Source organism: Gymnogyps californianus, chromosome 1, assembly GCF_018139145.2.
Source record: "Gymnogyps californianus isolate 813 chromosome 1, ASM1813914v2, whole genome shotgun sequence".
Lineage (NCBI taxonomy): Eukaryota > Metazoa > Chordata > Aves > Accipitriformes > Cathartidae > Gymnogyps > Gymnogyps californianus.
The window spans coordinates 19,622,986-19,636,368 of record NC_059471.1 but is presented as its reverse complement, the minus strand read 5'-3'; the positions used below and the strand labels follow the sequence as shown (position 1 = coordinate 19,636,368).

Genomic DNA, 13,383 nt, shown 5'->3' with positions numbered 1-13,383 from the left:
GAGGAGCAAGCTTGAACACTTTGCAGCTCAACAGCACAGATAATGCTTTCCAAACAAGAAGCTGATTTTAATTTTAAAATCTTACTTTATCACAGGAATAGCAAGAAAATGATGCACGCCTGTGCACACACACACGCTCACTCCTCTGAATAGAATACAAGTTATGATCTCATACCTTTCACAGCCTGTAGCTTTTCCATGGAAATTTTTTTTCAGTTTAAAAATTGGCACTAACGGAATAATGTACTTCTACCTATGTAACCTGTCAATGTTGCAGCTTTGTATATAGCAAAAAGGAGTTCTACTACGTGGACAAATTCTTAGGCTACCCTTCTCTCCCTATAGTTGCATTATTACTTGGCTCATAAATACACTTTATACAGTCTGGCAAGTAAGTAGGAAAGACGACATTCCAGAGACATTGAATTATGTGGGTGGCTCCAGCGTTCCCATCACATCCACACAACCCATCTTTCACTACTATTTAAAATCACAGAAAATCTGGTGCTCAAAAACCATTCAGACAGATATAAGGCTGATCAGTAATTTAAAACTAAAAATGCAAAAAATGCAACACACAAGCCTCTCTAAATCAGGAAGTTAATATACATTTTATCTTGAAGTATCATAAACACTATTTTAGCTTCATCTATGTACACAGTGATACTGTATAATCACAGAAAGAAACAAGCTTACCTGCTCTCTTATTTCTTTTAATTTTTCCACTTTCTTGAGCTTTGTCATATATTCCTGGACTTCTTTCAGCCCCATATCTGTGCAGAGACGAACTAAAAATCGGAGGCCTAATTGAAAAGCAAAATATTGTTAAAAAAAGGCTTACAAGCAGGTCAAACTACAAGTGCACCCTAACAGAACAGGACGTACAGAATGGCAAACAATGCAAATAACTGTGATTACAAGGTGACTCTAGTCCAGTATCACTATGCAAGTTGTGATATTTCGCAAATAATTCAACATTTTCTGTGATGCAGTGTCTATATCCATGAACAGTACAAATACCATTCATATATGTGGAAGGCACAAGACATACTAACTCATCTGGCTCAGAACTCTTGACATTCGCAAAATATTTTGGCAACTGGAAAGCATAATAATGATACCAAGTTATTACTGAGGAGCCACTATCAATAGCATTTTGTTGAAAACAATTTTGCAAATGCCAAGTGAATCAGAATGGTTTGGTTTTTCTGTTGCTGTCGTTGATTTTTTAAAGATTAGTATTTATAGAATTAAAAAAACCCAACAAACCAGACATGAAGATCGACTATAGCTGTATGATGGAACCAAAAGAACCCCTAAAAACAGTTTACTGAGACACTATACCAAACTCTGAAAACATTGTTGCTATTCCTATGTGTTTCTCAACCTCCCTTTGAAAGAACCGCTTCTGAAGCAGAAACAAGCATGACATGACCCATTACTCTGCTGACTGCTTTCACAAATATGTTATTTTCTTTTTGTGCTAAGTTAGTTTTCTGCTGGTTTAGGGAGTTGAACTTGTTCACTGAGAGATCAGATAAGCATCAGAATGAGCATAAGGAAGACGGTTGGGAGCACATGGCCAGGGAGGGATGAGTGAAGAACCATTGCTTCAGCAGCAGAAAACTTTTAAATCAGTTAAAGTGTCTTGTCTAACTCCTGCCTCTGTTTCGTAATTTGTAGAAACTACATTCAGAAAAATATTAGCATTCTAAAAGGTTTACTAGATACTCTACCCCTCTGAAATATGCGTGACCAATATGAACATGACATTTTGCTTATAACTTTGAGGAGTTATAGTATTGAATTTCTCTTGTACAACTGTATGATTCCTCTTTAAAAAAGCAGTACGTTTGTTAAAGCAGAACGATACAATGCTATTTTAAAATACAGTGAATGTTCTTCCCACATCGCATTTAAAAGCGTAGGCTTGTTGGCAACAACCTTGTATTTTGGAATTAGTGAGGCACACTGTGGGATGTAAGAGGATGTTTTCACAACCAGTGACAGCCCCTATTTTCTACAGGGCTTTTTTCATTTAGAGTACAGGTGTGACTGATTCTGCAAAATGTCTTACTCTTCAAAGTTATGTTTCCTGTAGTTTAGTTCGAAATTCTCTATGGATTTTCCAGAGACTGGTTGACCAACGATACTTAAAAACCCACCAACAAAATCTCACCCTCTACATTCTTTTGGAAGGCCTGGCTTTGGTAAAACTTAACAATAAGATTTTCTCATATCTAGAAACTTACAGCAGGAGTTTCAACTAGCAGGGACTAGAAGTAAAAATACATACATTTTATCATAAGAAAGATTAAATAAGTAACATAGTTATAAAATTTAGGAAGTATGTATGAGAAAGAACTCAACCAATCCACTACAGTTAAAGTTTATTTTCATCTCTCTTCTTCAGCACTACCCTAATATTTCTTAAATCACGCTTTAGTGTTGTCACAGAAAACATGCAGCATTAGCATGAATAAAAATGTTAGCTCATGAAAATATTTTCATATGAAAAGTACTTACATCACACGATTACTAACACACATATTCAATGTAACAGTTTCCTTTGATATTTGTACCACTCAATGAAACAACTTACATTCAACATTCTCTGGGAATTTTCTGTGAATGACTTTGTATTTCTCTAGAGCTTTCTGGTAGTTACCTGCAAACAAAGCAAACATCTCCTATCCACATATCCAAATATAAAAAAGAATATCTGATGAGAAATTGATAGTTTAGCATCACTTCATCTTTTTAGTTTGAGTACATGATTTGATATTAAAGACCAAATTTGGTAAAACCAAATTTAATTTTGACTATCAGTAATTAAAGAATGTTAAGAGCATCTGAAAACAGTCCAAATTGCTCTGTAAATAACAGAATTAATGAAGAGGAGTTTCCTGATTTTTGCCCTTTTTTGACCTGCCTCTAGGATCACATTGTTCTATGACACATCTACTAGACAAGCTGTTATCAAGCATACCAGAGCTTATGTGAGGCTACAAATGTATGGATTGGTCAAATAGAAATGTGTAACAGCTGAGCTCTGCCTGTCCTTCCTTCCATCAGAATACTAATTGTGTGTGTCTCCTTTGCCCAGATCCGGTAGCAAAGTAATTATTCTTTAAGACTTTTGCCTTCAATTTTGGCTCAGCTCGATTGTTATGGAAAGGACTGATAGACCCTGTGAATCTAAAACCTCATATCCATAAAATATCTAACAAAAAAGCTTGTTGAGATATCATTTTTATTTTCCTAGTGCGAGGCAGAGATCAAACTGACCTGCTATGTGTTAACCTGATAAGCTGGGAATTTTGCCTATGAATCATAAATGAACTAAAAAGCAGCCAAAACCATTGTGTTTCTTTGCTGGGAAAACAGTTAATCTGTCGAGTTTTGGGTGGTGCTGACTGTTCTTAATTCACTGACTTCCCTAGGTCCTGTTCCTTTTCTCACTGTTGTATTAAATAACTGAGCAGAGTGAGAAAATGCACTTATTTATTACGGAAGTCTGTTCTGCAAAGTTCTAAAGAAGCATAAAGGAGAGTAACAAAATGGGACAGCAAGAAAGAAGAGTATCATTTACATCATCAAGTGTCTTGAATGCATTTTAGGTGATGAAAAAACCCAGAAAGATTAGTCTCTTTCCATTTTGCTTATTGGCGTATTATATTCCCAGTAAGCAAATCCAGCACATTAAGACTGTCTTTTGTTTGTGTAATGCAAATACTATTTTAATATCGAAAAAATATACCTGCTGTTGAAAAGGAATGGGAATTAAGCAACTTTAAAATCTAATTACTTATGTTAGATCAGATGGTAGTATAATTACATTTTAAAAACTTTCTATCAGATCATTTATGCTGTAGTATCCTCTTTATTTTACTTATTTAACAGCACAAGGAGGGTTTCATGCACAAGTCAGTGCAGGCACACTTCCTGGACTTAAAAGAAAAGTCATGTTTTATTACATATACACACAAAATTAATAAGAAAATAATATGTAACTGAATTTTCAAACAAACTTTAGGACCAGTATTCACATCAGGCAGAAAAGATCAAAAGAAAAAAAAATCAAAACATCAATCAAAACAAAACAAATCATAGAATCATAGAATGGTTTGGGACGGAAGAGACTTTTGAAGATCATCTAGTCCAACTCCTCTGCCATGGGCAGGGACATCTTTCACTGGATCAGGTTGCTCAAAGCCCTATCCAACCTGACCTTGAACACTTCCAATGATGGGGCATCCACAGCTTCTCTGGGTAACCTGTTGCAGTGTCTCACCACCCTCATCGTAAAAAATGTGTTCCTTATGTCCAATGTAAGTCTACCCTCTTTCAGTTTAAAACTGTTGCCCCTTGTCCTGTCACTACAGGCTCAGGTAAAAAGTCTCTCTCCATCTTTCTTATAAGGCCCCTTCATATATTCTCCAGGCTTCTCTCCTCCAGGCTGAACAACCCCAACTAATTACAAAAAAATGTTACAAACCTCCAACCAATTACAAAGAAGTTACAGAACTTACCGCTTCTCCTGTAGCAACTGGCAACCATCAGCTGCCACTTCACTTGTGTTGGTCTGCATAGAAATAAAATAAAATTATGCACACTGCCAAACAATGAATAAGCAAAATAATCTGCATAGCATTAGTAAAGACCTACTATTAAACTACTCTTAAAATTTTTCACCTAGCATATTGCCTTCCTAGGAAGAATTTAGCCTCCTCAGTTCACACAGAGTTTACCCCTGTGTCATGCTCCTGTGTTCAGGCCTTGATGTCACTCATTTGTAGTCCTATGTTATAGACTTTCTCCTGCTCATGATTCTGTGCACCAGACACAATTAGTAGACCTGACATGTGAACACTAATCTTTGTCTGAGGTACAGAACCGCGCAATGGGGGAGAACAAAATGCTAAACTGTATTCTGAGGAAGTCCCACCAGTAGGGTCCCACGCACGCCCAAGGGATCCCTGCCAGGAAGCACACTCCCCACTTACAGCTTCGAACTCTGGCTTCTCTGTGTCATCACCTCGATGCCCTAGCTGCTACCTGTCCTTCTCTTTTTAGCACATAATGGTGATAGATATGGTCAGAGAAAATACTTGAGGTGTCTGAGCATGTACAACGAAACTGTTGGACTCTTTCCTCATTCTTATCAAGATAATGTGAAAATTAGGAAATTGTCATGTCAATAGTGTAAGGATGCTCTATAAGCCAAAGCACTTTTCACATGTGGCTTACAATTCAACATGAGTATATCCTAAAGGCACCGTATGCTAACATTTTCAGAATAGTTTTGCACTTATTCTCTTCAATTTTTCCCTCTAGTCATAGCACAGGCCATTTTTAACTCTAAATAATCTGTTTGCCTGGTAGTTGCCAAACAAGCTTATGAAAGACAGCTGCTTCTACCTTTTTGAGGTTCAGCTGAATATGTCTCCTGCAAACAATAAAGGCAGCCAAGCAGACGCCATAATAAAGTTTATTACGCAGTTCAGTATGAAAATTCTAGAGAGACTAAATTGTCAGCAGCCAGCATTAGCTGCACAACTCCTTTTATTAATGATAGATTTGTGCATGCTGGTAAAATGTAAAATAATGAAAAACTGTTTCTCAATTCATTGTCTAACATGTTATCTTAGAATGCAATTTAAAATGTAATTATTGTGATTAAAACACTGACTACACTAAACAATGTTAAACTAAAAAATGGTGGTCACAGTTAAAATAAAGTTATAATTTTAAAATGTAACTTTATTTACAATTAGTAGCAATTTATAACCCAACATTCATGTTTCTCAACTAGCATATCTCGATTCTCTTTTTAATACCAATAAACACCAAAACATCTATGTTCTGTTATCTACTATTAACAATCTCATCCCAGATGAGATATACAGAGAAATAATTTATCTGTATTACAGACAGATTACAATTACAAGTAATAATGAAGAATTTCATATGCCAATTATTCGTAAGTACTTTACAATCCACATACTTCATGTTTCATGCGTGGACTGAGTGCAACACGAAGCATAAAATATAATATTTAGATCTTTGCCAAAACAAGATTATGAAATAATTCTTTTTAGTTTCAGCTGTTTCTTTCCAAAGTTTCTAAGAAGGCCGTGAACGCCAGCACATGCAATCTCATACCTTGACTAAAATAGAATTTTTTAAGGTGGCCAGTATTTATACTAAAAACAATGCTGGCAAACTTGTGAACTGTGATTTCTGTGAACTGTCTCCTGTGTATTTTCATCTAATCTACATCTCTATTTCTTTATAATTATAGCACAATTTGGGTGAAGTCTATGTTTTTCTATTTATTTTAGTTTCAATTTTAATCCTTATTTAAACCTCGGATTTTGTCTTCTATAATTAATGTCTACTCTAACTCAAGCCCTTTCAAAACCAGAATTAGTATTTTTTACTGAACTTCTAACAACCTATTCGCAGTATAATCTTTCCTTGAATAATATGTACAAATTTTTGTTCACATGCTGTCTTGTTCATGCATGTCATTCAGATTCACAGAACAAAAAGAATGTCAAATTTTAGATCATCACAAGACAAGCAATAACTGAGTTTTGCTTAGCCTGATTTTTGATAGGTTTCCCAAAATACAAAACAGAAAAATTCACACTTGTTGGAGTGAATTTTAGTTGCATGAATTTTAGTTGGTCTATTAACACAAAATTCTTCGTGAACATATAGATAAATATTTGTTTCCACACAAAAAGACTGTATGCATGTCTTTTTGGAATTCTGTTTGAACTCTGGATTACAGATTTAAATTTGACCAAAGTTTTGTTTATTAACTATTTGTCTGGTAAGCTCCCTTTCTGATCTAAAATAAAATATATGGCCTATATACTTTAAGTGCATCATATTCTGCTAAAGGACAATTTCAGCAATTAAGTTGCTGAACTGAACTCAATATATTTCAAATATCTTTATGAGGATCAATTTGATCTGTCAACTTATTTTCACTGACCATTGGTAATTTTGCACTGCACATTTTTGCTTACTTCTATACCTTATTTGTAATATCCTTTTTATGGAAGTAGAAGTTATGTGAAAAGTGGAAATGCAGCAAGAACTGCTGAAAGATGCATTTATCTAAACCAGCAAATCCTCACCACATGATAAAATAACAGAAAGGAAATATTTCACATAAAGCCATACAGAAGGAGGTCTTGGTGGCTTAGGAGAGCTGTTCCCCACTTCATAGCTGTGTTTAACAGCAGAGGATAGAGAAAAGAGATTCTAATACCTAATACTATCTTGGGCCCAATGGAGGATCTTACTTAACATTGAAATTGCACACTAAGAGCAAAAACACACTGTAAGTGAACAGAAAGTTGAGAAACTTAAATAATATCCCAAATATTCTTAACTCTGGTATTTGCTTATAGTATTAGAGTTATCCAACTGATTTATCTCTAGGTATACTTATGGATGTCTAATCACAAAATATTTGAGTAGGCATAAAATAATAATTACTTACAGGATAAGTGCTGCTCTTTCAAAATACTCAATGGCTTTTTCACAAAACTGGGTGTCAATGTAATAGGCTCCAAGCCATTCAATGACCTCAATGTTTGAAGGGAAATACCGGTACGACTGACAAAATAGGAAAGGTGAAAGAAACACAATTTTAGTGATAAACAACATCTTTATGTTACTTCTGGAATATCTTACTCAAGTGTTTAATTCTCCAGATGCCAAAAACGTGCAATATATGAATGGAAGTAGTGTGCTATACTAAGTAATCCTGGGGAAAAAGAAAAAAAAAAAAAAAAAGCATGCCAAGTTTTCTAATTACAGAATGCTTTTTAGAAGTTACCTGAGATGAGTCTGTCACATTTTCCATCTAGCCTTATTTGAAATATTATTTTAAATAGTTTGCAACACCAAAAATGTTTACCTAGATCATGTCTACATGTGAATAAGTTACCTAAAATGTTAAACAATGCTAACTAATATGTGTACAATTCCACACTCAAATCAGTCTGCTGGAAAACTCACCTAAAAGAATTATTTTCTATGAAATACATATGTACGTAAATAACATCTTCGGCTTTTTAGAAATTCCCACTGAAACAGGCAGCAAAATTATCATCATGCATAACTCCACTAGTATTCAGATTGCAACACAGCCTTTGGTCATCCTTGCTTTACACAGATAAAAAGAACTCTCAGATTGCAGCAAAACAACTTCCTGTCTTATTCCTGTTTCTAAAACAGAAGAATCTCTACAAACTACAGACAGTACTATAGCTAGTTTGAAATGAGAGAGGATGCCTAGCTTTAGGCAACGGTGTATACATAATGTGTAGCTATACCATTAAAATATACATATAAACTTACATACACAAACACATTATATATCTCCATACCCATCATACAGATATAGCTTCCAATCAACGCAGTCACATTACACACCTTTAAAATCACATTTATTATATCCATTTTTTATTTTGTCTTAGACTATATTTTAAATTAAAATTGTTAGGGGTCAATGTAAACAATACCATGTGGAAGCAGAGGCTATATGTTTCCTTAGGATCTGACTACAAAAATTAGATTTTGTCAGCTCTCTCCCCCACCAAATCTGTTTGTCTTGTTTTTTTTTTTTTTTCTTTTTTGGATGACATTTAAAAAAGTTTAAATGAGTCAATTGTTAATTTGATATAGGAACCTATGGCAAAATTTTCTTTAATTATGACAAAGTGCATCGGAAAAGCAATAAAGAGCAAGTACCTCATAGTAATAATGAAAAGCTTGGGATTTATCACCTTCATTATCATATAATTTCCCTAGCTTTGAAAGTACATGTGGATCAGTTGGTACTACACTGATCAACTGCAGGAGCCACTCTATGGCTTGACTGGGATCTTCCATGATCTCATATCTGAGTTTTCTTCAGTCAAGGACTGATGCCAATATTTTGATTTACTCAGAATTCCTACTACTTTACATAATGTAATCCATATGCTGGACAGATATGCCAGTCACTGTAGTGTGGAGATACACTGGCATTTTTTATTTTTTTTTTTTTTTAAACACATTGTTTTCATAATTTCATTCGTATCAGAAAATATTTTTGTTATGCTGAAGAACGAGAAATATTCAGAGGCTTTGGCTGCTCTTTCACCTTAAAAACACTTCGGGCTCTGCTGTATGTCTAAGAAGCACAGCACAGACAGTGTATAATTCTGGTTCAGAGAACAGAGGCAGCTTTAGCTGTAATTAGGCCTGCAGTGTGCTCTCCCCTCCTCAGTCACCCCTGAGCAGCACGGCTCAGACCTCTGCAGCAATATGAGCTGGAGCCACTGCCCAACATGTTTTTTCAGTTTCTGCTGCACCCTACCCTTCATGGAAAAAGGTTGAGAGTATTGGTGGAAAGCAGTTTTACATAGCAGTGGAGCAGAGAAACTCTCCCCCAGATGGGAACTGGGAGTTGTAGGGCCATTTATGTTGTTGTAAAGGGGCTATACAAGGAATAGAGATCACAGCCCTTTCGTATTTTTGGAGGTTACTTATTTTACTGACTAAAATATATTTTTATTACCTTCGCTATTCTTAAAAGTGTAGTACAGCAACTGGAATATGTTCTGCCTTGGGGAGGATTTTATTACAGTTTGCACATCCTCAGAAGCATTGTTAAAGAAATTCAAAGTGTAGAATATCACTGGTGATGTGCAAAGCCAACCCCTCCCCTCCTCATCTTTTCAATCTGTTGAGCTTTTGCAGTGCTGGGAGACAATTATTTTCTTACACATACACTAACTAATCTGAAAACAGCTTTCAGAACAGAACTTCACTTTCATTAACTATATTACTGTTTTCTTAAAGGTTTTACTCAATTGTGCTTACATCTGCCACATTATTTTAATAATAAAATCAGCAGCATTTTAAATATTCCAGGACACAATTTAATACCGAGTGTAAATGTATTCCCTGCAACGTGAACAGTCTTAATGTATTTCTTCACTTGCTTCACTGGAAATGTCCAAGAAGGTTGTAAGCTCTGTTTGCGTTTTCACAAACATCAGAGAATGAATCTATGCGTGATCATCCTAATTATAATGGACACTACAGTAAATTTCTAAGTCATCATGTCATGACTGAAACACATATTTCAGATTAAATGAGTTTACTAAAACCACCATCTCTTATCATAATGCAGAAAAAGATACATGTTTGCTATCTGGTGAAGGACTTGGGCACTATTTCGAAGGATTGCATGGAGTTTCAGAAAACAGTCCAAAGCTTCATCTATTCTGTTTAACTTCTTGTATGTTAAACCTAAAAAATAAAGGTTACAGTATTAATGCAATGAGAAAAAGATGACTGTAGCATATTAACTGACAGAATAACCAAGAAAAATGAAATAGGAACACAGAACTCAAAGGCAGTATAACTGCCTTGACATTGACAGACTCTATTCGTGAGAGCCACGCTTATAATTCTTACCAGCTAGTATGACTTACCAAACTGATAAACACAAGGAACATGAACCTAATCAAAGACCAAAAACATATGTAATCTCACTTTTTGAACAAGATGAATGAGGGAAAGGGAGGGCTTTTAGAGGGGAACGACTCTGATGGTTTAATAATGCTAAAAATGGTATATTTTTAGTAGATAGTAGAAATCTTTACTTCAAAGTGACTTAATCATCTGCAATTACCAGTTGATGTTGTTAACACTGGTATTTTTTTGCAGAACAGATAGGAAGTACAAATTAATACCTTGCTATAACAAATTACTGAATAAAGTAATAATAATTAGTATATATTTCTATACAAGAAAACTTTGAAAGTTAGATTGTCAGAAACACCAGTGTTACCTTTAGACAAAAGCTAAATCACAAAAGCACCTTTGGCTTACCAAGATTATAAAGTGCTTCAGTGCACGAGGAATCGTTCCTGAGCGCCTCCTTATAAAACTCAGCTGCTTTTTCATAGTCTCCGTTTGCAAAAACAGTATTTCCTTTGTTAGTTAGAGCTGCTGGATTGTACCTATCAGAATTTACAGCTAAATCTGCATAGTTAGTTGCTTGTGCCAATTCATTCTCCTACATGAACAAAACAAACATTGTATTAGTCATTTGTCAGTCAATTTTCTTGCAGCTGTGGCTTCTTACAGTTAATAAAGTGGAATTTCAAAAGACTGAGGATGAAAAAAAATACATTCTTCAGTCCTAAAATATTCCTTATGTATTTGCATAAGGCAGGTCATCTCTTTCAAGTTTCAGAGATCTTAACATTTGCGACGTGTTTTGCCACTCTGTCCCATTCAGTCTGGAAGTTTTCTTTGTTGCAACAAAGCAGTATTTCTTTAAAAAACAAAAGTAATCCCCATATCCTACAAATTTCATACACAAACATGTACGTAGCCTATGCTACATACTTCACATGTTCCTGAAGTTTAGCCAGGGTCTTCAGGACCTGAGTTTTAAATGCAGCTGCTGAGCTTCTGCACAAATCACACTGCAGGCATACTTCTGTGGCCTGGGGCTCAATCTCACTCTTCCTCCCAGCAACATGATACATCCAAACTTCAACTACAGCCAAAAATTGGTGTTCCAGAATAACTCCTCTAACATGCAGTTTCTTGTTGTTTACAGAGATTATTTAGTCAGACACAAAAATTGCTACAAAGATACACAAGTTCCTACATAAACTGCAGTTAACTGGTTTTGTTGAAGCAAACACTTACCAAATAATAAAGGAATGAAAGGTTTGTTGCAGCTGCACTCTTTACTCTGCTATCCTTTTTTTCAAACATTTTTAAAGTCTCCAGTGCCTAGAAGTAATTTGGAAATAACTTACTTCCCAATGAAGCAAACTTACAACAAAATTCTTTCAGAAAGCATTGATAAACTTCACAGTAACAAACAGCTAAAATTATCAACTCATATATTCACATACATGATAATTACTAGAGCTTGTAACACACACTTGTAAGCATGTACACACAGAAATATATCTGTATTATACATAATATTAATCTTAGTCACAAAATTTCAATAGTATTGGCTATTTATTACTTCTTCAAAAGTTAGATTAGACATGGCTACCTGGTACACAGGTATCTGACAATTCTATACATAAAAACCACAAGTTTATATTTTTGCTTTTAATCTAGTCAACTAATTAAAATTCTCATACATATTTTTCTGGTTCTTTAAGTGAACACAAAAGGATTGACATTAAAACTCTTATTAAAAAGCTAAAAAAGTACATGCTATATAAAAAAATATGCAAGACAGTGCAGGACTGGATTTCAACTTGCAGTTGTTTTGTGTAATAAGAAGATTAAACTGTACGTTTAGGAAGTACTCAAATGTGAAGACTGAGGCCAGAAGATTTTTTTTTTTTTTTAAACTTTTACATGAAAACTAAATTTCATAAACTTCAAAATAAAGAAGTTTATGGACAAAAAGTAAACAAATTTATAGCTAATAAACTATCAAAGAAACTTTGAAATAAAAGGCAGCTTTTTTTCTTCATTGACTATATAGTAACATTTGTAACCACAGACTAAATTATTAAGAAAATCTGGCAGCTTTACACTAAATATTTATATTAACTACACAAACTGTTAGAGTATCACAGTGAGCCCAGTTCCATCATCTATTACAACACAGATGCAGCAACTTCAGTTTAGCCATCAACATTAGCAACTCAACTTTCCTTCTTCCTTTACATGAAACCTATAAGCTGCTGTTTACATATCAAAGTGAATGCATGATACTGTATGGGGAACGCCAAAACAAACATAAAGGAAACAAGTTTTAACTGACTGTCATACATACTGTTTCTACAGTTACTTTACACAAAAAACATGACTGTACTAATGACATGTAAAATGCTGAAGTATATACAGCTAGATGTAGTTCATTGATTTAGTCAATTACATTCAACCCAAGAACTATGAACTACTAAAGATCATAATATTCTCCTAATAATAGAAAATTCTCTAAAGAAATACATCAATTTCAATCAAGAAAAGCATTTCAAAAGTTAGGCTCTAGATTTTGAGGTCTCTGAAATATAAGACTTCAACTATGGTAATTTTAAACTTTTATATATATTTGTGACTCTCTCCAAAGAGGGAATGGTCCCAAATATTTACAGACGTAACACTACTATATCTGAGGTACTCTACTCTTAAGCAAAGACTTGCTTCTTCATGGAATTAATTTTTAGTGAACTTAGAGCTATATAGTTCAAAGTCACTTTCTGAAAAGCCATTTCCCATTGTAGCTGATTTGCTTACCTTTGCTTTTAATGCTAAATGGCACCTTTGACGATAAAGATTAGAGTGGAATTAATCTCTTTTTCATGTATAAAGAAAAGT

The 13,383-nt window shown here is 34.5% G+C and overlaps 1 protein-coding gene across 2 annotated transcripts in view; it reads right to left on the bottom strand.

Moving 5' to 3' along the window:
- The window catches only part of IFT88 (intraflagellar transport 88), a 51,819-nt gene that overhangs the window by 15,791 nt on the left and 22,645 nt on the right, over positions 1–13,383 (bottom strand). For both annotated transcript variants that reach the window (XM_050911110.1, XM_050911116.1), the window contains exons 16-23: positions 11,740–11,826; positions 10,909–11,095; positions 10,215–10,323; positions 8,776–8,926; positions 7,520–7,635; positions 4,533–4,585; positions 2,603–2,668; positions 697–803 (exon numbers count right to left, since the gene is read on the bottom strand). In XM_050911110.1, coding sequence (XP_050767067.1) covers positions 697–803; positions 2,603–2,668; positions 4,533–4,585; positions 7,520–7,635; positions 8,776–8,926; positions 10,215–10,323; positions 10,909–11,095; positions 11,740–11,826 — 876 coding nt within the window. The remainder of the gene's footprint in view (positions 1–696; positions 804–2,602; positions 2,669–4,532; positions 4,586–7,519; positions 7,636–8,775; positions 8,927–10,214; positions 10,324–10,908; positions 11,096–11,739; positions 11,827–13,383) is intronic.